Genomic DNA, 27,713 nt, shown 5'->3' on the forward strand with positions numbered 1-27,713 from the left:
TCTAAGATTCTTAAAACCAGAAAAAAAACCCCTAAATGGGGGTGCGGGGAGGGAGGAAGGATTGGTTCATGTAGTTTTATTTTACTTTTCTCAACTCAAGCCTGACCAGATCAAGCTCTTTAATTAGAGCTGCCCCAAGGAGAGAACATACAATTCCAAATAAACCCATATCAATCCAGCATCATCCTAAATTTATAAGTTGTTTCCATTTCATTTGGGATCTGATGCCAAAATGGTCATGCTGCTATGAATGAGTTCCTTCAGTGCACAATCTATGTTTACCTACTCTATCCCAACAGCCCTGTATACCCTCGATCCCAACAGCCCTGTATACCCAGCTGAGCTAAAAATACTTTCTGAATTCTCCACAAAAATATTACATTCTGAAAGCATTATCTATTCCTCAATCATCATCATCATCATGAGATTTTCATCATCTCCACTGCCAGCAAAGACACAAGGGTAGGGATTTTGAACGCTGGTCCTTTGAATGTCATACAGATCTGGCTTTCAAAGTAGCCAAAGTATGCAAATTATCATGATTCTTGAATCACAATTATACAGATATAGCTGATGAAGTGTGAGAATTCTGAAAACCAGTCTTTTTTGTGACACTTTAGCACAGGAGTTTACCATCACTGGTCAACTTGGGTGTCATGTGACTTACTACTCTAGAATCAGTAAATATACGTAAACATTTCTAAATTCACACGCAGGGCTTGATTCACCCAGACTTTTCTCCCATTCTGGGTCAATGGGAAAACACCTTGATGAATCAGGCCTTATTCCAGTTCAGTGCATAATGGGGCCTATGCAATAAAACTTAATATGCATAGAAATAGTGTGCTATGCACTAACAATAGGAATGGTAACTTTAAAATGAGTGCGTGGGGAACTAATCTTGGATATTTTACTGTATTTGATATTATGTACAAAATCTTTGTATCATGATTTACTACAGTTATGTTTAAGGTGAGAGGCTCTCTGCCTATTCTTTTTGTACTGTTGTTATTAAAAAAGGATTGGATAAGTTCTTGGAGGAGAAGTCCATTACCTGCTATTAAGTTCACTTAGAGAATAGCCACTGCCATTAGCAATGGTTACATGGAATAGACTTAGTTTTTGGGTACTTGCCAGGTTCTTATGGCCTGGATTGGCCATTGTTGGAAACAGGATGCTGGGCTTGATGGACCCTTGGTCTGACCCAGTATGGCATTTTCTTATGTTCTTATGTTCTTATGTACAATAAAAATTGTTGATTAAAAAAAAAATATGAGTACGCGGGTGCCCATACACACGCATATGGATTCATGAGCAAACCTACGCTGGCATTTTAAATCATGTGCCAACCGCGCATATGTGTGCCCCTAATTTTAAGTAGCTACTGGAAAAAACATATTTCACATATCTTCCTTGGGAGTTTGTCGGCTTTAACACACACAGGTAAGTGAATTTTGAAACATGCTTGCGAGAAGGCCATTTCCAGTTTTAACAATTAGTCCACCAGTTTGCCCAGTCCATCTCAATGTCATCCAGACCCTTCTGGTTCTTCAGCAGGCATTCCCCCCAGTTGACCCAGATCCCTCACTGAGTAGTTTTAGATCTAAAACGGAGATTTATTGAGACTTACATCTCATCAGGAGCAGAAGTAAACATGTGCAGCTAACAGCCCATCACACGCTGTAGCCACCAGATTTAAAATATAGATTTATATGCATAACTGTTGGCCTCACCCCAGAACGCCCATGACCTGCTCCAATTCCGCTCCAATTTTTTTTTTTGCTTGAGCAAGCGCATATATGCACATAATTTGCGGCTTTTAAAATACCCTTTGCTCATGTACAGCCCATATTCTTGCAAAAGAGGGCCTTTTAGCGAGAGCAACACTTTTAAAATGGAGAAATTACTTACCTCATAATTTTGTTTTCCTTAGTGTAGAAAGATGGACTCAGGACCAGTGGGTTATGTGCTCTTCTGCTAGCAGATGGGAAGAGGAGTCAGATTTCAAAGCTGACGTCACCTTAGATATACCTCTGCAGTGACATCAGCTCCTCAGTATTCTCTTTGAAAAGAGATTGTGGATATATATCTTGCTTAAACAACTTGATTACAACTGATTAAACTTGATTAAACTGATTTCAAAAACTGGAGACTGCCAGTGCACTCAACCAAGTTACCCCCGACACCAAACTAACTGTGGGTCTCCTGAACTAGGGGTAGGCAACGGCTTACCGTATTTGTTTAATCTCGAGGTTCGTTTTCCAAGGTCCTCTTTCTCTGGGGGCAGCAGTGGGCGGATGCTGAGTCCATCTGTCTACACTAAGGAAAACAAAATTATCAGGTAAGTAATTTCTCCATTTCCTAGCCAGATGAACTCAGGAACAGTGGGATGTACAAAAGCTACTCCCAGACAGGGCAGGAGGCTGCTCGTGGCCCACTTAGTACTGCCCTTGCAAAGGATGTGTCTTCTCGGGCCTGAACATCCAGGCGGCAGAACCTGGAGAAGGTGTGTAGGGAGTACCACGTCGCCGCTCGATAGATCTCGGCGGGCGACAGAAGTTTGGCTTCTGCCCAAGATACTGCCTGGGCCCTAGTAGAATGAGCCTTAACCTGTAGGGGTAAGGGCTTTCCTGCCTCTATATAGGCTGCCTTGATTACTTCCTTGATCCAGCAAGCTATGGTCGCTCACAAGGCCACTTCTCCTTGATTCTTCCTGCTGTGGAGAACAAACAAGCGATCCGTTTTGCGTACTGGTTCCGATCATTCCAGGTATCGCACCATGAGTCTGCCGACATTTAGATGGCGAAGAAGGTGGGAGTCTTCAGAGTCCTTATGTTCATCCGGAGATGGTAGGGAGATGGCTTGGTTCAAATGAAACTCGGAGACCACTTTTGGTAGGAAGGAGGGGACGGTGCGAAGCTGTATCGTTCCAGGAATGAACCTAAGGAACAAGGAACAAGGGAGGGAATTCAGATCAACCTACAAACATATTAACCTCGGAGATGCGACGGGCAGAACATATTGCCACCAGGAATAATGTCTTCAATGTTAAGAGGTGTAGTGACAGACTGCGCATTGGTTTGAAGGAAGCTCCCGCTAGAAAGTCTAATACCAGATTGAGGTTCCATAGGGGCACCGGCCACTTTAGGGGTGGTCGAAGTTACTTAACCCCTTTTAGGAAACGGGCCAAGTCCAGATAAGCTGATAGACGGATTCCATTCACTTCGGCTCTGAAGCAGGAGAGGACTGCTACTTGGACGTTGAGGGAATTGAGTGACAACCCTTTCTTCATACCGTCCTGTAGAAATTCCAGAATCATGGGGATCTTGGCCGTTTGTGGGGATACCCCGTGGTCCTCGCACCAGGCTTCGAATATCCTTCATATCCATTAAGAATGCCAGAGATGTTGTGAACTTGCGTGTGCGGAGCAGGGTGTCAATCACGGCCTTTGAGTAACTGCCCTTCTTCAGGTGAGTCCTCTCAAGGGCCAGACTGTAAGAGAGAATCGAAATGATTCTTCGTGAAAAATCGGGCCCTGCTGGAAAAGGTCTCTGTGTGGAGGTAGACACAGAGGGCTCCCCGCAAGGAGTCTTTTCATGTCTGCGTACCATGGGCGTCTTGGCCAATCTGGGGCAACTAGTAGAACTAGTCCCCTGTGGTGTTCTATCTTGCGGATGATCTTGCCCAGTAGTGGCCATGGGGGGAAGGCATACAGTAAGTCCTCCTCTGGCCAGGTCTGAACGAGGGCGTGATCCCTTAGGAGTGCGGCTCTCGTCTTCGACTGAAGAACCTGGGTACTTGGGCATTGAGAGAGGTGGCCAGTAGGTCCATGGCTGGGAGGCCCCAGTGATTTCCTATCAGTTGGAAGGCTCTGGTCAACAGCACCCATTCCCCCAGATCCAGGCTTTCTCTACTGAGGAAGTCTGCTGAGACGTTGTATTTCCCTGCGATGTGGGAGGCTGAAATCCCTTGTAGGTTTACTTCCGCCCATGCCATGAGGGGGTTTATCTCCAGAGACACCTGCTGGCTCCTGGTTCCTCCTTGGCGGGTGATGTAGGCAACCATTGTAGGGTTGTTCGACATCAATCGAATCGCTTGCCCTTGGAGCCTGTGGCTGAATCGCAGGCACGCTAGTCTGACTGCTCGAGCTTCCAGGCGGTTTATGTTCCATCCCACCTCTTCCTTGTTCCATTGTCCCTGGGCCATCAGTTCCTGACAGTGGGCTCCCCACCCTTGAAGGCTCGTGTCTGTGGTGAGCACGATCCAGTTCGGTGGGGATAGGCTTACTCCTTTGCTTAGGTGGCCTTCCTGTAGCCACCACTGAAGCTGAGAACGTATTTCTGCTGGTAGTTGGAGGCGAATTGAGTAGTCTTGGGACAGTGGGTTCCAGTGAGACAGTAAGGAACATTGGAGTGATCACATGTGAGCCCTTGCCCACGGTACGACCTCCAGGGTTAATGCCATGAGCCTGAGGACTTGAAGATAGTCCCATACCTTGGGGCGCGTACTGGTCATCAATCGTCTTAATTGCTCCATCAGTTTTATCCTCCTCGGGGGAGGGAGGAAGACCTTGTTCTATTTGGTGTCGAAACAGGCCCCCAGGTACTCTAGAGACTGAGAGGGCTGCAGACTGCTGTTGACCATGTTCACGACCCAACTGAGTTCCTGCAGTAGGTTCTTGACTCTGCTGGTCACCTGCAGGCTCTCTTCTGAAGACTTCACCCTGATCAGCCAGTCTTCTAAGTAAGGGTGTACCAAGATCCCTTCCTTCGTCAGTGTTGCCGCCACAACCACCATAATTTTGGAGAATGTTCTGGGGGTGGTTGCCAGGCCGAAGGGTAGCGCTTGGAAATGGTAATGGTGTCCCAGTACCACAAAGCGTAGAAAACGCTGGTGGTCTTGATGGACCAGGATGTGAAGGTAGGCTTCGGAAAGATCCAGGGAGGTTAGGAACTCTCCCAGTTGTACTGCCATTATTACGGAGCGGAGAGTCTCCATGTGGAAGTGTAATATCCGCAGATAATGGTTGATGTTCTGGAGGTCCAAGATGGGTTGCAATGATCCCTCTTTCTTGGGAATAATAAAATAGATGGAATAACATCCTGTATTTTGCTGGGGTGTAAAGTACCGGAGTTATAGTCTTCAGGCTGAGTAGTCTTGTCAGAGTCTTGATGTGGGAGTGGCAGTGTGATGTGGGAGTGGCAGTGTGATGCCATAAATTTGCCCCGAGGGATAACTGTGAAACTCCAGAGAGTAACCTTCTCGAATGATGTTTAGTACCCATTTGTCCGACGTGATTTCGACCCATCGTTGGTAGAAGAGGGAAAGTCGACCCCCTATTTCCTCTTTCTGTGGATGGGTCGGCCCATTCTCACTGGGGGGGCTCAGTTAGAGCTTGCCCCCGGACCTGCTCCTCTCTTGGTTTGTCGGTTTCGAAAGGACTGGGACCTTCCAGAGGGGCGAGGTACCTGGAATGACGAATTCCTGTAGGGTCGAAAGCGTTGAGAGCCTCTGCCCCTAGTTCTTTTGGGAGAAGGACGCTGGAATCTTTTTTCCTCGGTCGTCCGGTAGCCGAGGCACTGGAGATTCGCCCCACTTGCTGGCTAATTTCTCTAATTCACTTCCGAAAAGGAGAGATCCCTTAAAGGGCATTCTTGTGAGGTTCACCTTAGAAGTTGCGTCTGCAGACCAGTTCCGCAACCATAACTGCCTCCTGGCCGCCACTACTGAGGCCACTCCTCTTGCTGAAGTGCATACCAGGTCTAAGCTTGCGTCCGTCAGAAAGGCTGTGGCAGGTTCAATCGCTTCTCCGGCATATGTTCCGGAATTATCTGCCTCTCTCGAGAGGAGCAAGAGGGAACATGCCACCAGTGCACAGCAGGAAGCAATCTGCAGTGTCTTAGCCGTTGCGTCAAAGGCTTGTTTAAGGATGGATTCTAATCGTCTATCCTGAGTATCCTTCAATGCCGCCCCTCCCTCAACGGGAATGGTTGTTCGCTTCGAGATGGCGCAGACCATGGCGTCCACTTTCGGGAAACGTAGGCATTCCATGGTCACTGGTTCCAGAGGGTACAAGGCGTCCAAGGCCCGACCTCCTTTAAAGTTTGCCTCCGGGGCATCCCACTCCAGGTCAATCAATTCCTGGATAGCTTCCATCATTGGGAAATAGCATGAGGCCTTATGAAGGGACACCAAGATGGGGTTTTTCTTTGGTTCCGCCGTAGATTCTGTGCCTGGGATCCCCAGAATTTTCAGAGTGTGAAACAAGGGCTGGTAATTCATCCCTGTGGAAGAAGCGAAGCATGGTTCTGTATGGTTCCAGGCCTGGAGGGATTTCTCCTTCTTCCAGTAAGCCACCATCAACATCTGAGGTGTCCGGGTCCCTGTCAGGGAAATTCTTGGTTAGGTGAGGCATGTCTCGAGGCACCCAAGCAGGGCCGGGAGGGTCAGGTGCTCCCAGCTGGGGTTGGACCCGGGTTGCTGCCGGGGCTAATTGCACCTGAACGAAGGCTTGCAGTCCCTGGAAAAATTCTAACCAAGAGAAGGCCCCTGGGTCCATGTTAGCCCCAGGGGGAGTCGGAGCAGGAGCCCCTGAAATGTCCTTTTGTGGAGATGCCATTTCGGAGTTGCATAGAACTAGGGTGCTATCGTGTGTAGTAATTCCGGACCCATCCTCAGACTGTGAGGGACCAGGCTTTGGTACCCCTTGGGTTTCTTCGCAATGATGACACAGGCAGAACTCCAGTTCAGGCTGTGCGGCTCTGATGTGGTAGGCTGTGCAAAGAGAGTGCCTCTGAGCTTCTTGGACGCCAGTTCCATTGCCTCTGTGTAAAGATGCACAGGTAATATGCTTCGATATGCGTGTGAGCACTATGCGCGCGTGTAGTTATGAGTGCGGCTGTGCGTGTAGCTGTGCACGTGGTTGTGCGCGCGTCTATATTGGAGGCACACAAGTTGGGCACATTGGCCATCCAGCCTGCCCTGTGCGTACTGCCGGTTCAGAAGGGAAGATGGCGCCGATGCCCCCGCGCGTAAGATGGCACCCCCAAGGGTCTCCGCATGCCTAGACCCCTGCACCAGATCAGGGCCTAGCTCAACCAAGGCTGCTCAACCCGATCGGTGCTCCCTTTTACCTCACTGGATGAAAACGGAATCAGTACAGCACTCCGAGCCCCAGAGACCGGAGACCTTAATTTAAAGTTTTCTGCTTACCTGGTCTTGGCGCTTACCGATCGTGTGCCGGGACGGTCTCAGCTGCGGGGGGAGAGGGCTTTATCTTCACCGCCGTGCTCGGTTGTGCACCCGCTGCCTTTCAGCTGCTCTAGGGGCTTAAGTCGTCGCCGGGAGGCGGCTACCGGACCAAGGCATACCTCTGAGGGATACCGAAAATCACCTCAGGAAGTCTCAACTGGGGGAGGAACCCTTAGGTTTCACCGCAGGAGAGAGGGGCTCGATCTTCTTTAAGGTAAAATTTATCTCCTTTGCTGTAAATTCTTAACACTGTGCTAGTGTGTGGGATAGTGCCGCATTTGCTAGGAGACGGAGAGATACTGAGGAGCTGAGGTTACTGCAGAGGTATATCTAAGGTGATGTCAGCTTTGAAATCTGACTCCATCTCCCATCTGCTAGCAGAAGAGCTACACACTAGGAAATCCACTCCTAACTATTCATGCGAAACTAGTCAACTCAGCAGGTAAACACTAATTAGTGCATACCCACATGTAAATTAAGCAATATTACTTACAAATTAGGTTTTAGTAGGCATGCATGAAATAGCATGGTATGCTGTCCTCCATGTACTATTTCACGTGTGCCCACTGAGGCCGAAAATTTTACACCTGGCTAGGATTAGCCCAAAGTGAAAAGGCTATTCATCATGGGGATGTCATTCCTCCACTTACAGACAAAAGCTGAAGGCTTCCAGCGGCCTCAACAACCCCTTACCCTCCCAAAACAAATTGGTGACCCTAATCACTACCTCATGCAAGTTGAAATCTCTTGATCACCACCCGACACAAGCTGAAAACTCCAGTGGCCCTGACATCATCTGCTGTCCCCATCCTCCTCATCCACAAACAAGAACAATGGAAATTCAGTGGCCTCAAATTTAACACCTCCAATCCTTCCCCCCACGCACAGAAGAACAATGAAGAGGGCTTAGCAAACCTAACATATCTCCCCCTAACCCCAGGCCTGTGTACCATGACATTACCCCTCCTAAGTCATCCTCCCTCCCCTGACAGAAGCCTCTGTGCTCCATCATTCCCCAAGGCCCCCTCTTGTCAGATTCTCCCTCCTCCATGTTCCACCCTTTCGGCTAAGGCCTAAATGATGATTAGGTTAGGACAGTGCAGCACTCCCTTCAACCCCAATCCCAGCAACTTTAAAAAAAGTGATGGACACTTGTAGCACTACTTTGCCCCTTACACAGAGGCACCTTAATCTTCAGTTGAGAGGGATGAGAGTGATGTCAAGGCATGGAGGTCCCTGATCTTTAGGTAGAGGGAGAAGGGGGTCATGTTGGGCCTCTTCAATCAGGGGTTGGGGGGGAGAGACTTATGCTGGGGGTGCTAAACTCTCATTGGTGCTCTTGTGCAAGGGTTGGGATTGGAGGTGTTGTGTTGGAGTCGCTGACTCCCGGGATTCTTCTTTTGTATTTGTGTACTGGGGGAGAAGCTGGGGATCAGAGGATTATGTTGGGGCTGTTGAGAGCCTGTGACTTGCATCAAACAGGGTTGTGTATGTGTGTGTGTGAGGGGGGGGCCTTTAATTTGTGTTGGGTAAAGGGGAGATGAAATCTCCCCCGTTACTACTTGACCCTTTCTTCACTTTAGACTAGTTAGCAAGGAAGATTTTGTTATGCATCATGGGCATGCTACACTGTTTATGTTACCATGGCATGTTTTCTTCACAAACCTCCTAGAGAGATTTCATTTTAGCAGGTGTGTACAAAAATAAATAAAGGTGAATTTTAAAAGCTGGGCACGCATCTGGCACCTGCGCATGTCCACCCGATTTTATAAAGTGGGCGGATACGCACATAAGTGCCGATGCACACACATCTCCTATTGGTGGAAAAAGAGGTGTGGTGTGGGCGGGGTGTGGTTGTTCCAGGGCGGGGCCAAGAGATGTGTGCTCAAGTATCTCTGCGCCTGGACGCACCCAGGTCCAGTGCCCCATAGGTTTACTTCTACTATGGAGGAGGAGTAGGTTAAAAAAAAAATACGGGCGTCTCTGAGGGAATGGGGTAACTGGGGGGAAAGTGCAGGCTAAACACCCAGAGGGGTTGGGAGGATCTAGGAGAACACTGGGCGAACTGGAGGACGAACTGGTGAAACTGGTCCTCGGCTGGACGCGCATCTGTTTTAAAATACAGGAAGTTGAGCATCCGTAAGCTGATTTACACCGCTGGGCGCCCACAAGTTAAAATCAGGCGCACAGATATGTGTACCTAGGCTATTTTATAACATGCAGGTGTATGTGCACGCAAGTTATAAAACTACCATGTCTCTAGGTGCACACTGACGCACATATATATATATATGGGCACCTGTGCACCCATTTGAAAGTTTCTGTCCCTGTGCATAGCCTATTAAGTGGCATGTCAGCATGCATGTTAAATTTTTTTACGGACACACATGCTAGAACTGTTTAAGCATGAGTGCCAATGAAAGAATGGGAAGTTCAAAGGATGTTCCCTCTGAAAGTCAAATTAGATTGTACACTAAAAAGCAAACCTCACGGCATCTAGTTTATAAAAGTTTCTTACAATTGAACAAAGCCTTCCGTAATCAAACCAAAATGCTGAAAAATTAGAAATTAATACTCATGTAAATGAAATGGGAGAGATGATTAGATAAAGAAAAAGTAAAATCTTTCTCCCCCCCAAAATGTGCCCAGCTGTTTGGTCTTCCTATCCTCTTTTCTACCCATTTCTGGGTGTTCAGGATTAAGTGATCACGGCCCGGCACACTGCCTAATATCTTCTCTTAGCAGAGCACTACAGAGACTTGCTGTTGCTTTCTGTGGCACAGCCTTCTCTGGTGGTCCCCCATCCAGACACTAACCATGTCTGACCCTGCTTAACTCCTGAGATCAAATGAACTCAGGCTCTCCCAGCTACCCATAAATTATTGAAGTATGAGTGAAAAAGGGTTTTAAAAAATAGTCTTGAAGCTTATACACTAATTTACCTAACTTTAAAAAAATGTACATAAACTGAACTTGCAAACACAAACTTGTTCTGAATTTATAAAATTCAGTATTATATGCCAACAGTTTAGTTCTGCAATAAGATTAAAGCATTTTTCTACTGCAGTTGCAAAACCTACTTTTCACATTCCCAGTTTATAAAACTCAGCTGAAAACTCATTCTCTCCAGGGCCTTCAAGCTATTCGGTGCTGTTATTGTGGAAAACCTTTCCCGCCCGGTAATCCCAGCCTCCCCGTGCTTTCTTTCTAATTTAAGATATGGTATTTTATCCAGAAATAACTGAACACCCTCCTTGTTGACAGTATGTATAAAGGAATAACAATCACAGCCATATTTCTGATACCGAGTTAATTTCCCTAGGGTATGTGCACACATTAACCATGTTTTCTTTAATTGATATGTTACATAGCTGACCCCTCTTGCCTCATAAGCCAAGACATGAATCCTCTACATTTCTTTAGTTGCTGAAATTGCTCCTTAGCTAAAAACATTCAGCTTTTTTTTAATGTCAGAGTAGTTCATCCTTAGGAGGAAATTTTCAAAAGGTTTACATGCATAAATGGGCTTTTTAAAATTGCTACGATATATGCTTTTACGTGCGTAACTACTTTGAAAATTCACTCCTTAGTTTGCTTAATTTGATCCCTAGTGCATGTTGCAATTGTGATACCAATTTTTTTCCGAATTCTGATATCTCTGTCATACTGTTTTAAGCTTTGGACTCTGTATACTGCCATTGCCCATCTTGGTAACGTTTAAAGTTTCACCAGTGATAGCAACTATCCCCTCGCAGTTTTTAAAAGAGGAAAAGCTCCGTAATCTTTTCCTTTAAAAGGAGTCCATGATTCTCTAATATATAAATGTGCTTGGTAAATCCCCAGACTTTGGACCCACAATCCTTTATTTGCTTTTAGAGCGATATTGGTTCATATTCTGAAGTTTCTACCACATAAGGAAAGTCTTTTGGGATAAATATGTCATCGGTTCTGCTAAAGGATCTGTGTGCTCGAATGAAGCTCTGTTTATTCTTTTTCACTAGCAAATTTAAGGCAGTCAACAATTGCTTTTTATATCAAACTGATGGAAAGGACTTGTCTATCTCTGGGCATAACAGTAAAAAAAAATCTGCTATTTTAAAATCCAAAACCACTGGTTTCCATTTCTAAAGAAGCCAAGGGGGCCATTTAAAGTTACTATATTTATAAATGTAAAGTTCAATTTATCAGAAACAATAAAAGTTCAACCCTTCTTATCTCTGCATTAGCTAAAAATCCATGTTTATTTATAAGTACCTTTGTGGATGCTGAATCAAAGGATGTCACAGATATCTGACCCAACCATCATCTCTTTGTTCTATCTAACCCAGCATTCTCTACATGGGACTACTGGCATGTAACTTCAGTACATGGTCTATTATTCAGCATCCATGGGGAAGAGAGGGTGCTCATTAACCAAAAATGCAGGGTTTTGTTTATCTAATACGTGAAAGCATTCTTTTACGTGTTATACCTATTGTATTTTATGTTGCTCTTGTACTCTGTTATGGGCTTCTTATTTGGCTTGGCGGATAAGTAATGCTTGTAATTCATACATAAATAAATAATCCAGCCATTCCCTTCCCCTCCTGTCCTTTGCAGGAACAGAAGGGGAGGGAGGGATGCTGGAGTAGACAAAGCACAACAGAAGAAACCCCCCCCCCAAACTATTCTATTCCCTAATCCAGCCCCTTCCCCTCCTGTCATTCTCTCCCATCCCCCACTCCCACCAAAGGTGCTGCCTGGGCAAGATGCTGATTAACAGAGCATTCCTGGTGGCAAAGTGCTAGATAATGCAGATTTTATTGGGTTACTCAAAGTTTTTAATATTCTTGTTCTCTGAGAGGTAATTTTACAACAGCCTGCATCAGGTTAAAGGCTGCATGTAGAAAATCCATGCAGACTTTAGCCCTAATTCTCAAAGCAAACTTATGCACATAAGTCTGTTTTGAAAATGTGTTAGTGTGTGCACAGCTTAGTAGGTATAAGCGTGTGCATGCAGATTTATACACAACTTCTCCCCATTCTCTTTGCCCTTCCAAGTAACTGTGTATAATGAGCACTAAACCAATGCGGCCATTTAATGTGACACTTCGGAGAAACCTAAATAAGTCACAGAGCTAACGTCAACACACCAACCCTCCTCCAGTAAACTGTTCAGCAGAGAGATTTGTAGCAACGAAGCGAAAATCATCTGGTCATACAAGTCCCCACCCCCCCTCCTAACCGAGGTGCACATAAGATATGAAACATATGTGAAATCCTGCACGAATAATGACAGACTGAAGAAACAAATAATATGTTGACACTGGAACATTTTTATGCAACCATGGTCATTCACCACCATTTACCACATGCATTTTTCCCACGTAGAAAAATGAGCTACACATCTGTCTGAGCTCACACTAATGTCATTGGGAAGATTTCCCCCCGAAACTCACGCTCAGGCCTTTCCAAATCAGCATTGCTTTCCCAGTGCACGTGAAGCTCCTTTGGGTAAACTGGATAGTCTCCTCCAGCTTTCCGTTCTGCCCCACCCTCAGTCTCCTGGGGAAGCATGGCGTGGGTCTGGGCACAGCTCACAAGCAGCTTCAGTAAATGACAGTCTTTATTTCTTTACTTCCAGGTTAAAGGCCAGATAGAAGCGGGCTTTCCAATTGTGTCTCACTGTTTATTTTGACCCTTCTTCATCTTTACCTCCGTAATTTAGACACTGAAAACAGAGTATGGGGAGCAGCCTCATGGGTGTAGATTATGCCCTAGCTGGAATGTTAAACTTTTGTTTGCACATATTGGCAGATATGACACGTGAATGCATAAATTAGTCAAACTGGTTGCCATTTGCATCCTACACCGTCATACACTTTGGGAATCAGGATGAGGAGATTGGAATGGTTTATAAACGTTACGCAGAGTTCACTTCATATTAATACTTGCAAATCCGATGTTCTAGTGCTGAAAGTTCTTTTATTATAGGTTGCCTCTTTTTTTTTTTTGGCACAAGCTAAGGACCTCATTTACTAAGCATTTTTCCCATATCCCCAGAATGGGAGAAAAATCTTAGTAAATCAGACCCTAAGTGCCTAAATTGCTAATGTGCAAAGAATGGAAGCTCACGTAATTCTAATTTGTCATTGCATTCTGAACAGAATTAAAATGTTGTTACGCCAACAAAAAGCGAATCTTTAATAACTGGATTTTTTAATGTAAAAAAGTTAAAAAGGAGAGATTCTAAGGCAATGACTAGATTCCACAGCAGTACACCCAATTCTTCAGAAATGTGTGCAGTCACAGAATCACAGAAAACTAGTGTACAGATATAAATGGAATTAGATTTGCAGGTATTCTTGGGATTTCAAATTTCCATCCTTAATAGCAAGGTGAAGTATTTCAGTCCTATAATTTCAAGGATACCCTTAATTTTTTTGGGGGGCTGGCAGTTGCTTCCAGCTTATCTAGAACTGGCATCTACTGGGCTATGGTACCATTCACAACAACCCAGGGATTTTAGTTATTTTATAACCTACCTGATGCTCCCATCTAGCCCAATTACTGTAGGAACAATCCTTGCCAGGGGCACCCTCAGACTGGCCATTAGGTGTCACCACTGCACAATGTTCAAGATGCCCTCTCCAAAGAGCTGGGAATACAGTTCCTGCAGTCATCTCTGGCCCCGGCCAGTCCGAGGAGCAAAGGCAGGCTTGGGAATTGTATCCAGGTTTCTCGCATGGCAATTGAACGAACAGGCCAGCCCTCCCTTAATTTTTATACACTATACATCAATTATCAAACAGAATTGAAAAGTAAGCCTTTATAGACCCTGCTCCTCAGATTCTGCACTGGCTGTAAAATGGGGGTGTATTCTTCCATCTTTGGGGAAGAAATTCAAACTTAAACGATTCCTCAGTTTTAAAGGATATGCACACTTCCAAATATTTAAGTTGCTTTGACTGTCTGCAGGAGTCAGGTTTGAGGACTTCACATCCGCATATTTAAGATCATCATTTCATACTGGCTGGAATTCATTTTATAACTAGAACACATACAGTTTTCTTCAGAGACTCTAAGAATGCTGGGAAGAGAAACTGGGAGGGTGATGAGAAACAAATAGCAGGATGTCCTTGGCCTAGAATGTAGCTTTCATCCCCAGATCCATATCTGCATTCTCCTAATCTCTGAGGAGTCCTGAATTGTAATCCCATCAGCAAAGGCAAGTGCAGAGCTGCTTTTATGCAATTGTAAACTGCAAGGAATTCACAGTTTTAATCAACCCAGAAGAGAGAAAAAAAAATCACTTGTATGTCTCTGTTCAAATCCAAACATATGCTATACTTCAGACATAAAACTCCATTTAACCGGATCAAGGAAAACCAATCCACGGAAACTGGGAGACAGAGTCCTAGAATGTCATCACATTAAGAACATAAGAACATACCATACTGGGTCCGACCAAGGGTCCATCAAGCCCTGCATCCTGTTTCCAACAGTGGCCAATCCAGGCCATAAGAACCTGGCAAGTACCCAAAAACTAAGTCTATTCCATGTTACCGTTACTAGTAATAGCAGTGGCTATTTTCTAAGTCAACTTAATTAATAGCAGGTAATGGACTTCTCCTCCAAGAACTTATCCAATCCTTTTTTAAACACAGCTACACTAACTGCACTAACCACATCCTCTGGCAACGAATTCCAGAGTTTAATTGTGCGTTGAGTAAAAAAGAACTTTCTCTGATTAGTTTTAAATGTGCCACATGCTAACTTCATGGAGTGCCCCCTAGTCTTTCTATTATCTGAAAGAGTAAATAACCTATTCACATCTACCCGTTCTAGACCTCTATCATATCCCCCCTCAGCCATCTCTTCTCCAAGCTGAAAAGACCTAACCTCTTTAGTCTTTCCTCATAGGGGAGCTGTTCCATTCCCCTTATCATTTTGGTAGCCCTTCTCTGTACCTTCTCCATCGCAATTATATCTTTCTTGAGATGCGGCGACCAGAATTGTACACAGTATTCAAGGTGCGGTCTCACCATGGAGCGATACAGAGGCATTATGACATTTTCCGTTTTATTCGCCATTCCCTTTCTAATAATTCCCAACATTCTGTTTGCTTTTTTGACTGCCGCAGCACACTGAACCGACAATTTCAATGTGTTATCCACTATGACGTGTAGATCTCTTTCTTGGGTTGTAGCATCTAATATGGAACCTAACATTACAAGAAGATTGACCGAGTCTTGATAACGGCCCTTTCCAAATAATTTGGGGAATACTGGATCCAAACTGCATGCCAGTTTTATAGCAAATATTTAAGAATCTGTGTTAAGGGAGAGATAATGGACAATGTGAGGTGCACCTTGGCCACAGAGAAGGAAATATTTGTTAGTAGTTGTTACAAAAGAAAACCAGAGGAAAACTGCAGAAGTGACCTTTTTTGTAAACTTTCACCTGATGTCGCTTTCTGCTCTTCGTGTCCATGGAAAGGATCCTCTGGCCACCTGCCCCCTTTCTCTCTCTCTCTCTCTGCCTCCAGGAACCAGGCATAAGATCTCCAACCTTGTACTCCCTCTCTTATCCTAGGTCCCAGGGAGTGGATCCTCCATTCTCACTCACTCTGTGCTTCTGAGGCCTAAGGAGAGGATCCCTCAAGTCCCATGTTCGCTCTCTTTTTTTGCTCCTGAGGATCAAGAAAGGGAGCGCCTCGCCCCCAGGCTCACTCTGTTTCTCTTCCTGTTGCCTGGGGAGTAAATGTACAGCCCTGCACTCACTCTCTGGCATCCTGGGATCTTGGGCGTGGATCCACCCCACCTTCACACTCATTGTCTGTATGATCCCAAAGTGGGGATTTCCCAGTCTTGCGCTCACTGCCTCTCTACTCCTACCATCCAGGAAGGAGATCCCTGGCACCTTGCTCACCATCTCTCTACTCCTGGGTCCCAGGACGAGGATACCCAGCACCACAATCTCTCTCTCTCTCTTTGCTTCTTGATCTCAGGGATGACCACATGACAAAGCAACCTCCATGCCCTGCTCGTCGGCCCTTTTTACAATGACCGTTCTAACAGCCTCCGCAGTCATCTTTTTCTGTTCTCTTTTTGACTGTGTGTCACTTTTTATCTTAAAAGCATAATTTCTCAGCAAAAAAAGTCACCTTGAACTCATTCCAAAGGTATCTTAACCACGTATGTAAGGGAATGGAAACTGCTCTAACCAAGCATCCACATAAGCAGGGCAAGTTCACTGTCATTATAGACTGCAGACAGTCCATGGACTTCAGTTGCTTTAATGGAATAGTAGTAAATATTTTGTTTTGTGATGTGCTACCAGTTCCTTCTGCTGCACTCTGGGCTGTGGGGAAGCCTTCCAATTTCTTTTGAGAGCCACAGTCTTGTCTGTATCTGTTTATATAACATCTTTCTAAAGGACTTAAGGTTGCCTCTTAAAGACAGTGCTGACTTTAAGCCCAAACTGAGGTCAAGCAAAGGTTATTGGCTTTCATGTAACTGCCCCTCCCCCATCTCCCAAGTACCTAAAGGAAGCCGTTCAATCAGTTTTAGAAAGAGCCTGGTTTATGTTTATCTTGGTATGGCTCAGTCAGATTAACTGTGCTGCAGGACTTTGTATAGGGTCGCTCTAGTCAGCTGTATATCACAGTCGTACACACCGAGATTTCACTATTAGTTTCACTTACGCCTTTCTAAAGACTTTCTACTACTATTTAATTGCTAACTGGTTTACAGTGCTAGTGAAATACAACCAATAGCTAGAGACCATATTTTTCCTAAGCATAAAATCACATATAGACCACAATCTTACAACAGTGAAACAAGACATATGAACATGTAGAGGTCCATATTAAAAAGCATTTAGCCAAATAACTCAGAAGTTATGCAGATAAATGAAGATCTGAGCACTTATCAGGCTGAGTAGTAAGTTAGCCAGCTAGAATTTAGCTGGATGAGTTAGGGGCATTCTGGGGGGTATAACTGCAAGGAGTTGAGTTAGTTGGATATCTTATTTGCCAGAAACAGCTTGCATTGAGCACAGATCTGCCAAATAATGGCACAGCGCTCAGCCTTAATGAGTGAAAGAAACGCAGTGTGCGTAAGGCCAACCACACAAGGGCAAGGACCGAGTGGAGATCTAGCAGGGCAGATAAGACGACCATCCGTTATGTGCCACAGTGGCAGAGCAGGCTCAGCAGGTGCACACCTCTGGGAGGCGGGAGGCGTGCTGACATGATCAACTGCTCCGCTCCGGCTGGCACAAAACGGGAGGCTTCCCACAGCGGCAGCAGGGAATCTTCCGCTAGGTAACCTAGAGCCTGGCACCTACGGTCCAGTCGCGGGCGGGGGCTTGGCTGGAGATGATGCCACTTTCAGTTTACAGCTTGAAAATGTCCCTCTCAAATCAGTCGGTACCTCATTCATATGTATCAGGCATTTGTATAAAAGCTGAACCACCAAACTTAACTGAACATTTTCCATGTGCTTCTATTTCCATTTTAAATGTATACCCCACTCTTCTCACTAAGACTCAGAGTGGCTTTACGTGCCTAATAAGAGCAATCAAGATTTCTATCACAATTCAGTACCAAAATGCCTATTGGGCAAAGCTCTTGTATTAGCTTTTATGAAGCAATCGCACATTAAATTCTTTCTGCATTTGTGGAACGTGTAAAAGATATTGAGTGGTGTGGAAGGAGAACCCTATAAATCTGTGGTTCTCGCTAATAAGAACAGGGAACATGAAGTGTATCCCAGCCATTTTCTCGATCAGTCTTTTCTGCTCTTGCTCTCTCTAGCCTCTCCCCATTTCGTAACTTGTCTCCCCCTTTTCACTCATCAGTCCTTCTCCCAACCCCCTCAGCCTCTCTCCTAATATGATCTTCTTCCTTCGTGAGCCAATTTCTTTTCTCTCCCTGTAACTCCCAGCTCTCTCTTTCTGTCTCTCTCACCTTCCTGCTCTCCCTTTCATCACACCTCCATCCCCGTATAGGGCTTTAGGCGGGAAAACAAACCTGTGGCAGCTTCAGCGCTCCTTATTATATCAGCCCCTGAATGACTTATTAAAAATATACACAGTGTTTTCAATCTCCTCAACAGCAAAAAGGTTATAGGGTAACTGAATGTCAACGGAGAAACGTAACAAAGATTTACTTGTTTTCAGAAGAGTTTTTTTTCATGGTAAGCGGATACGGTCAACTAGTAGGGGTGTGCATTCATTTAAAAAGAAACTGTAAAATGTGACACATAAGGTTAATTTACTTCATTCAAAGGGGCCTTGAAATGAATTGGGGGCCCCCCCCAAATAAAATGAACCTTATTCGTTAATTTTGTTTTAAACTAATGATTCGGGCATAGAAGCCGGGGCCTTGCCTAGGGCATAGGCCGAGGCCCAAAGCAGAGGCCGCGGCCTAGGCCTGAGCATGATGCTGAGGTCTCGGCGGAGGCATAGGCTGACACCGGGGCCTCGGCTGAGATCCCTGAAAATTAAAGTAAAAAAAACAAAAACATACCTGATCCATCCGACAAAGGGCGGTTTTCGACGCTGGGACCTATGCCTGGACCCAAGCCCAATGCCGCGCCCTGACCCAAACGCCAGGTCCTGACGCCAGGGCTTCAGCCTAGGCTTCAGCCCAGACTCAGGCCTGATGCCGCAACCTGGCCCAGAGGCCAGGTCCCGACGCGAGGGCCTTGGCCCAGATCCAGGTCTGACGCCATGACCCGGGCCCGATGCCACGACCAACCCGGAGAGGCTGGGTCCCGACACCAGGGCCTCCGCCTGATCCCAGGCCCAATGCCAGGGTCTCAGTCAGGAGGACTGGTCCCGTCATTGGGTTCTCGGCCCAGACCCAGGCCCAATGCCATGACCCAACACAGAAGCCGGGTCACGATGCTGAAGCCTCAGCCCGGACCCAGGCCCAATGCCAGGGTCTCGGCCAGGAAGATGGGTCACTATGCCAGGGCCTCAGCCCAGGGTTAGGCCCAGGCTTTGGAGCCCAGGCCTGGGAACTCCTCTTCAGGTGTCCTCTTCTTTCTTCGGCACAATTACCATACATCAATATGGCGCCATCTGTTGGGGTGAATGTGCCGGAGTTAATTAACTCCGATGCAACCCCAGCATTGTGCTGTGGGCCAAAGAAAGAAGAGGACACCTGAAGAGGAGTTCCCAGACCGGAGCCTGACCCTGGGCCTTGGTCTCTGTGGCAGGATCCAGCCTCCTGACCATGCCCTGGGTCTGGACACTGGCCAAGGCTGAGGTCTAGGCATCGAGCCTAGAGTTAGGCCAACGCCTCGGCCTGGTAAGTGGGGGCTGGGGGGGGGGATCCTGGCCCCTGCTTTTTTCGGGAGGGTTTGTTTTTGTTTTTTGGCCATTTGGTTTTTATTTTAAATTGTTTGATTCGTTCTTTTCACATGAATGAAACGAATCAAACAACCCACAAACAGAAATTCGAGGGAAAAACCTCCCGAAAACAAACCAAAAAATGAAAATGAATTTTTTTTTTCCCTGCACATCCCTATACTAGTAGGATGCATTTTTTAAAATACAAACCTCAGTTTCCTCAGCACATATAAGCATACTACAAATCTTAGGAATGCCCATCAGCAAGCTGGAATATGTGCTTATACCCTCTCATTATGCCAGCTTTCCATAACACTTTTCAGGTGGAATATTTTTGGCTGAATGAATGCTCTGTGAAGGAAAAACAACTCACCAGTCAGCTGTTGATCCACAGCCAAGCGACTCAGTTTGAGTATAAACTGGCATTGCTTCTCCTGGGGCAGCTGCTCCATGAGGAGGGGAGCCTGAAGGTCCGGAGGACAGAGGGAGTCCTTTGATGCCTGGATCTGGGGCACTGCATCACGGACTTGACTCATTTTAATTCCGAAGGGATGTTCATGCCCTGTCCAAAGAGACATGAAGATTAGTGTTCATGTGCTGTTGAACTGTTGGCTTGCCCTCCATGAGCAATGCTACCTTACAGATAGCACACTTTTCTGCCAAAAACTAGATACTGTATTTTCCGGCGTATAAGACGACTGGGCGTATAAGACGACCCCCCCCCCCCCCTTTTTTATACATATTTTTAAGAAAAAAAATAATTTTACACTCAAACAGGAGCAACCCTATCTATGAAAAGGCAACACTACAAATACCGTATATCAAGCCCTAAAAACCAATATACCTCTTATTAGGAAAACAGAACTAGCAAGCAGCTATAGATCCCCACACATAAATAATTGTAAAACTATACTAATAAGCAGAATAAATGTTTCAAAACAGCTATGAACAGAATAACATCCAACAATTAAAAACTCATAAAAACTATTAAACATTCTCCAAACACCAATAAAATATTTCAAAAAAGCAGACACATCACATAATATTAAATAATTAAAATGGCAGTCAATCAAGAAAAATAAACTTAAAAAGCCACCTTTCCTTACCCCCTCCAGCAGCTCTCCTATTCCTCTTCCTCTTCCTTAGGGCCCATGTCTCTCACACACACACACCATACCAGTCATGCCCCCATGACCAGTTTCTGTCTCTCACACACCAATCATTTCCCAAACAGTCTTTGACACACACACCAGACACCTTCCTGAACAGTTTCTCTCATGCCATACACACACACAGGCTTCCCACTCCCGTGTTCTGCTTACCGTACATATACGGGCTTCTCACTCTCATAATCACTTTCTCTGTCTCACACACACACACCAGTCTCTCTCTCATTTCCATGCTCACTCTCCACGTGCACAGGCTTCTCATTCCCTGAATCACATTCTTTCTCTCACATTCACACACACCAGTCTCTTTCTCTCACACACACCGTCACCTTATCAACCAGTCTCTCTCTCATGCACGCGCACACACACACACACACACAGCCAGCCCTCCCGCTCCCATGCTCTCTCTCACATAATCAGGCTTCTTACTCCCATGCTTTCTCACATACCGAGATTTCTCACTTCCATGCTTTTTCTCTCTCTCACACTCACATACACATCAGTCATCTCTCTGAGCAGTCACTTTCATTGTCTCTCGCTGACCAGTTTCTCTCAATCACACACATGCTCTCAATCAAATGCATTCTCTCACTTACACACAGGCTGGCTGGCTGTCTCTCTCTCTCTTTCACCCCCCCCCCCGAGCACAAATAGTAGCTGCAGCAGCTTCCTCCTCCAGCCCCCGCAGGCCAAGAAAGAAGAAACCCATCGGCCGCGGGAGGCTCATGCTGCTGTCTCCTTTCCCGATTACCAGCTCCTTCGACTGCTCGGGGCCGTTCCTGCTGTCGCCGCTGCAATTTTTTCACGCGGCACGGCTCTTTCTTCCCGCGCATCACTTCCTGTTCCGGTTCAAAAGGGGGGGGGGGCGGGAAGAAGAAAAGGGCAGCCGCGGATGCCACAGCTTTTTTTTTTTTTGCACCGCTGCCGTTCCCGCTGGGCTTGAACGTGCTGATAGCCCAGCGGCAACGGCAGTGCGGTGCGCGGGAAGGAGAAAGCCGTGCCGAATGAAAAAATTGCAGCGGCGACAGCAGGAACGGCCCCGAGCAGTCGAAGGAGCTGGTAATCGGGAAAGGAGACAGCAGCATGAGCCTCCCGCGGCCGATGGGTTTCTTCTTTCTTGGCCTGCGGGGGCTGGAGGAGGAAGCTGCTGCAGCTACTATTTGTGCTCGGGGGGGGGGGGGGAAAGAGAGAGAGAGACAGCCAGCCAGCCTGTGTGTAAGTGAGAGAATGCATTTGATTGAGAGCATGTGTGTGATTGAGAGAAACTGGTCAGAGAGCAGGTGTGCCCTATAAGACGATACCCGGCGTATAAGACGACCCCCGACTTTTGAGAAGATTTTCTTGGGTTAAAAAGTCGTCTTATACGCCGGAAAATACGGTACTTAAAAAAAAAAAAAAAACTTCGTTAAAGTAAAAGTCCGTCTTGGTGGGAGGCTCTTCTTAATCAGACTCTTTTTTTTTTTTTTTTTGCAGAGTTTGTCCAGTTACTATAATGCCCTGCAGATATTATTTTCAAAAAATAATAATTATGTATATGCCAAGAATAACTTGTCAGTATAATGTTGCTGTTGAGCAGTTTTCTCTCTTGCATCCCTCGTTTGAATATCAACTAACCACTCAGAAGGCAGACAAAATTCTGCTTCCACCAATTAGAGGTGTAATTCATGTTTCATCCACCCAGTGATCCCTCCCCTGCTGGATCACCTTTGGATTATATTAATACAATTCCTTTCTTTGGTTGGAAGGGGATCACACTAATACTGCAAATTTTTGTAAAAAAAGAAAAAATATATATTTTACTATATCTATATATAAAAAAAATATGTACAGTACTATATTTATTTTCATGGCATCACACAGTGGACCGTTTCTCCCCTCCCTAGATATTCTCTGAGTCGTGTGATTACTTAAACTGATTTCAGAAAACGATGAGTCTGAAAACTAGATAGAAAAACCCTTTTTATTAAACATTAAGAAGTCCATATTCAGACACTGGCTGGCTAGCAAAGTGACCCAAACGTATCCAAAGGGCAGCCCTGCTGGGATACCAGTGGTGCACCAATGCCAAATACTCGGCTATGTCAAAGCAGCCTTAAAGTTATCTAGCTATGTTAGCCACTAGATAACGCTGAAAACTGAGGTTTATATGTCTAACTTAGCTGGACAGCCAGCTCCGCCCAGGGATGCCACTGCTCCACACCCAAGCTAGCCAGATAGCTTTTTATCTGGGTATCTCAGGGCTGGCCAGCGCAGTGGATTTTCAAATCCCACCATTTTTTCAGCTAAGACTTAACTTAGCTGGACAAATAGTGCTGAATATGGATTTTAAAGTGTGCTTGTTTACTATGTGTTTCCATTTAGTGAACATAAAATGCTGATACAGCTTCTTTCATTGTCAACTGTTCAGAATATAGACAGAAACAAAACCTGCAAAGTAAAACTAGAGAACAAGTCTTATTTGTGCTTTCTGTTGTCAAATCTACTCAAAGGAAGTTAGAAATATAAATTTAATAAAATTAAACTGTCCCTGGAATTTCTCAGACTTACCAATAAGGGGATAAGGAGAATCATCTTTGCCAGAGGTGACCCATAGCTGGTAGTCCCTTTCAGAGCCCTTAAAAATAAAGGGAAAACCAGTAGCTGATAAGCAAACTAAGACTGATGCATCTTTCCTAAAATTCTAAAAGGTAGATTTTAAAAGCCTTGCACGCGCAAAAACGGCCACGTACAGCGTGGAAGAGGGCTGGGCGGAAGCTACCCGAATTTTAAATAGCCAGGAAGGGTGCGTGTATCCAGAAAAAGTAGGCAGGGTATTTTGGAACTGGAACCCACACCCCACTTTGCTTCAGCTCCCTGTTAGGCACAGGAGTGTGGTGAACATTTAGGGGGAGGGGGGGTGGAGAGGGAGAGAGATGAAAAGGGGTTGATTTATACAATACAGTTAGCAGAGACTGCAGTGCACAAATCAACTCCTTTAGAATTGTCATCACTTACAAGGTCTAAAATTCTTCAATGATGTCAATTTTATAATGGATACCTCTGAATGTGTCTATAACATCACCTCCCTAACCCTAACCCACCTCCCAAAAACTCACCTTGAATCAAAGTGCCCCCTTACAATGGTCCATACATAGAGTATCAGACTGAGCCTTATGAAGAGTCTCTGGCTCTGTCACCAGACTAACAAGGAGCTGTAGCAAAGTGATGCATGTGAAGAGTACTTTGTAGGTTACAAAATAGCACTTATTTTTGTGGGTGGTGAGATATGGGCATTTATGGGCGCATGCGCAGCCCTTTTAAAATCTACCTTTAAGTGTTGAAATATTTACAAAAGGGGACAATGAAGCACGAGCAAAGTCAGCAACAGCAGACATTTTAAAACTGGACCAGAAGCCAAAATTATAATGCCATGCTGTTGGCATCAAATAATAAAATGCCCCCAGCCTTCAACGTCACATCAATGGAGCAGGACAGCTCTCTTCTCAAGATCCTGACAGTCCTTTAGCAAAAACACAGAGGGGAACAGTTGTTTCCAAAAGTATTCTCTCTCTAGCATGCCTTCCTCTTTCATCCTCTGGAGTTTGGGAGAATCTGAACCAAAAGTGCACACAAATAACTTCATACCCCCCCTTCACATGTCAAAAGGTACTACAGGAAATGCTGTTATCCGATCTGCACTACAATTGTGAAGGCTAGCTAACCATTTGTGTCTTAAACCGTGCAAGGGAGGACTTTTATATCATGGTCACAATGTTCCTGCAGTTAAGGCAACATGGAAGGGGATATGCAAAAGGCACATGAGGCTTCAACTCGTTTAGTAATTTTGGACTAGATTAACACACTTGACTGGAGATGTTTGGTGATATTCTGCTCTTTTCAAATCTTTTGAAGAGCACAAGGCTGCTCTCTTTCAGAGAGTTTGGAGAAAACAGGATATACATGCCAGGTTCAAGGAAGCAAATATCTACCCTGCTGAAGATATGCAATGGTTCTAATTAGTGCCAAGCATGTGTGCAACAGAAAATAATTCTAAGATTTATTAGAAATAGATTACAAATCGTTCAATATCTGCAACAAATTAAAATACAATTAATGACATTATGTTACTATACCTGCAACCCTCTAAGTGGCAAACATAAGAGAGACTTTAGGCTATTGGGATACAGCCCCCATGGTACGTAAAAGGAAGTGGAAAAACTTCATAGAATAATATGCTGTTGCAGAGGTATTCGTTTATGGCTAGGCTGGCATGAGGAATACTACAGCCTGGCAAGGCAACCATGAAAGATAAGCCACAGGGCCTTGCCTGTGAAGGCCAGAATGTTTCTAAAATTTGGTTTAACAAAACTATTTTAACAAATCTTCCACTGCTTTTAAGAAAATTAGGATGGGACCATGCCAATGACTCAGTGGCATTGTGAAGCATATACAAGTGATCTGGGTTGAATCCCAAGCTGAGCTTCTGTTTGTGCCAGCCAGACCGGCCCTGAGGGGAAGTCATAGCCTTTGATCGAGAGCGACACCTACTGGCCACAAGCAGAGTGCGCATCTCCCAGGGTCCAGAGGGATTTGCAGTCTGCAGCCCTGGATGAAAGTTGTTGCTGCAATGGCTGGGCTAGATGGAAGGGAATGGAGGGTGAAAATGGAGGAAGAGACACTTGTAAGTGAAGGCTCATGACACTGTATTCACAGAGGATGCTGGGTCAATTACCACAGAAGCGCCGAGGAGCAAGAGGAAACTGCCAGGTACAAAGAAACAAAAAAAAAAAGCCTTTATCAAAAAAGTGTGCAATTTACTATCCAGCATGGGGCTTGGTTATCACAGGTCTGGCACTGCAGCCTAATGGTGAGACCATGACTTGTATTTAAAGTTGGATACTATGAACCACTCTGGATCCTACTGGAGGAGAGTGTTATATACGTGGAGAGAGAGAGAGATATGGCTGTGAATCCCAGAGAGACAGGCTCCAGTCTTACCTCCAGCTGTCACTGGGTGACCATGAACATGTCATTTAAATGCCCTGTACTTAACCTGCTATTAACCCTCCTTTCCACAAGGCTGAGTTATTGTAGCCCCCAAGTTCTGTTTCTGATCAGGCTGGAATACTTGTATTACTCCGCCACCACTGAATGTGCAGCGCGGAGCTGCACAACGTAGTCCACTCTTTCTAGGGTGGCAGGTGGAGCGACTAAAGGATTCCAGTTGCGGTGCATGCCTCAGCACTAGTCAGTTCCCTCTTAGTGGGAGATGAGGTGAGATCAGAGATTTCAGGAAGAAGGAGGCGGCTCTCTCCCTCCCTCCAGTAAAGATCTATGAAAGAAGTAGGCCAGGATAGCACGGGTACAGAGGAAGTAGGAAAAAGAGAAGGGGAGGGGAGAGGGGGTTTCCAACCTGGAAAACCCATGTGTACCGGTATGTGTAGGAGGGAAGACAATACCGTTTCAATCTTGCGCAATATTTAAGAGGCAAGCAATTTAAGGACCTTCGGTACTAGAAGTACTTTCCAGGCACCAGACTGCACAGGAAGAGTGGGGGCAGGAGCAGGCATGTTGCAGCTGCCTGTTCCCAGCCCGAGGGACAGCAAAAGGCAGGGAAACCCTTTCACAAAGATGACTTTCTTCTAAACTTGGGATTCTTCCCACAGTTTACCAAAACCACAATGCGTGTGCCACCGTGGCTGGGAAAAAGAAAATCAACCAGGGATGGATGGACGGAGAGAAGAGTAAAATAGGAACGCAGATAAAATATGAAATTCACCAAACAAGAGCTTTGAAGAACGCATGGAAACGCACTTGACTAGTGTTGCAATGATGGATGCGTCTGAGGACGTCAGACTGGGAGAAGGACATGCCAGTCAAATCCGTTTTGTGACCAGTTCTCTTTACCTATAGCACTACTTCACACATCAGTGCTGGTGAGATGATATTTTGTTTAAGAAGAAAACCCAGGGGTCAATTGGTTAATCATCAGAGAGAAGGAGAGAAGAGAGGAATAAAGAAGAGAGAGGGATGGGGAGGGAGTGAAAGATAAGGGAGAAAGAGTGGGGGAGACAGGAGGACGACAGAACCGAAACCTTCCAGAGATTCACTGCAAATCATGGGCCCTAACAGGTGAATCTGGACAAAAAGACAAAAATGACGATTTTCCAGAAAAAGCCAAAATACCTTCAATAAAAAATTAAAATTGTAGCTAAATAACTAAGAAGTGGAGCCTAGGATGACCTGACACGGGGGAGAGAAATTTTGGAAAGGGACTCAGGTAAAACAGTATTTTACGTGCAGGGACAGCCTCTTATTTAATTGTCCACTTGATAGGTGGGTAAACTGATGTGCATAGGTCATGTTCAGGCGTACGTTTGCCCGGACTGAGAGGAAGAAGTGTTTCTGGGGACAGAGTTGGGGACCTATATGCAATTTTAAAAAAAACCCCAAAACCTTTGGCTAGCTTCAATCCTACAGAAAAACTGCTATTAAAATTATTTCAAAGCATCTTTCAACCTATCCTCTTATATGGGAGTGATGTCTGGGATCTATCATTAACCTAAAACTCTACAGAACCCCAACAGAAACCCTGCACTTCCAAACAGACACAGAAACACCCTCAACCATGGGTGCAGAGCAGCGCTAGGACAGTTCCCCTTACTGCCTGCCATGCAATCGTCATGATAAACATCTTTGGTAACTACTGCGGGTGTTGGACACGTGTGTACTCTGCAGATTTGCTGCAACTTGTACTCCTAGTCTTCTTCAGCTGTGATTAAGCTAATGAATGTGAACGCATTCTTCAAAAGCATACAGTGCGTCTGTCTGACAGAATGGTATCTTCTGCCGTTTGTGTTCTGGTATTCCTAGAGCGTGCCCTTATAAGCAGACTTGCAAAGAGTTTTCCCCTAATTTATACTTTTGCTTTGATCCATTTTGGGGAGGGCATCAGAGCCATCGGAGACCCGGGAT

The 27,713-nt window shown here is 45.4% G+C and overlaps 1 protein-coding gene across 1 annotated transcript in view; it reads right to left on the reverse strand.

Annotated features, from left to right (window-relative positions):
- The window catches only part of ARHGAP20 (Rho GTPase activating protein 20), a 210,479-nt gene that overhangs the window by 60,523 nt on the left and 122,243 nt on the right, over window positions 1-27,713 (reverse strand). The window contains exons 8-9 of the mRNA XM_029602490.1: window positions 23,307-23,373; window positions 19,964-20,152 (exon numbers count right to left, since the gene is read on the reverse strand). Coding sequence (XP_029458350.1) covers window positions 19,964-20,152; window positions 23,307-23,373 — 256 coding nt within the window. The remainder of the gene's footprint in view (window positions 1-19,963; window positions 20,153-23,306; window positions 23,374-27,713) is intronic.

Source organism: Rhinatrema bivittatum, chromosome 5, assembly GCF_901001135.1.
Source record: "Rhinatrema bivittatum chromosome 5, aRhiBiv1.1, whole genome shotgun sequence".
Lineage (NCBI taxonomy): Eukaryota > Metazoa > Chordata > Amphibia > Gymnophiona > Rhinatrematidae > Rhinatrema > Rhinatrema bivittatum.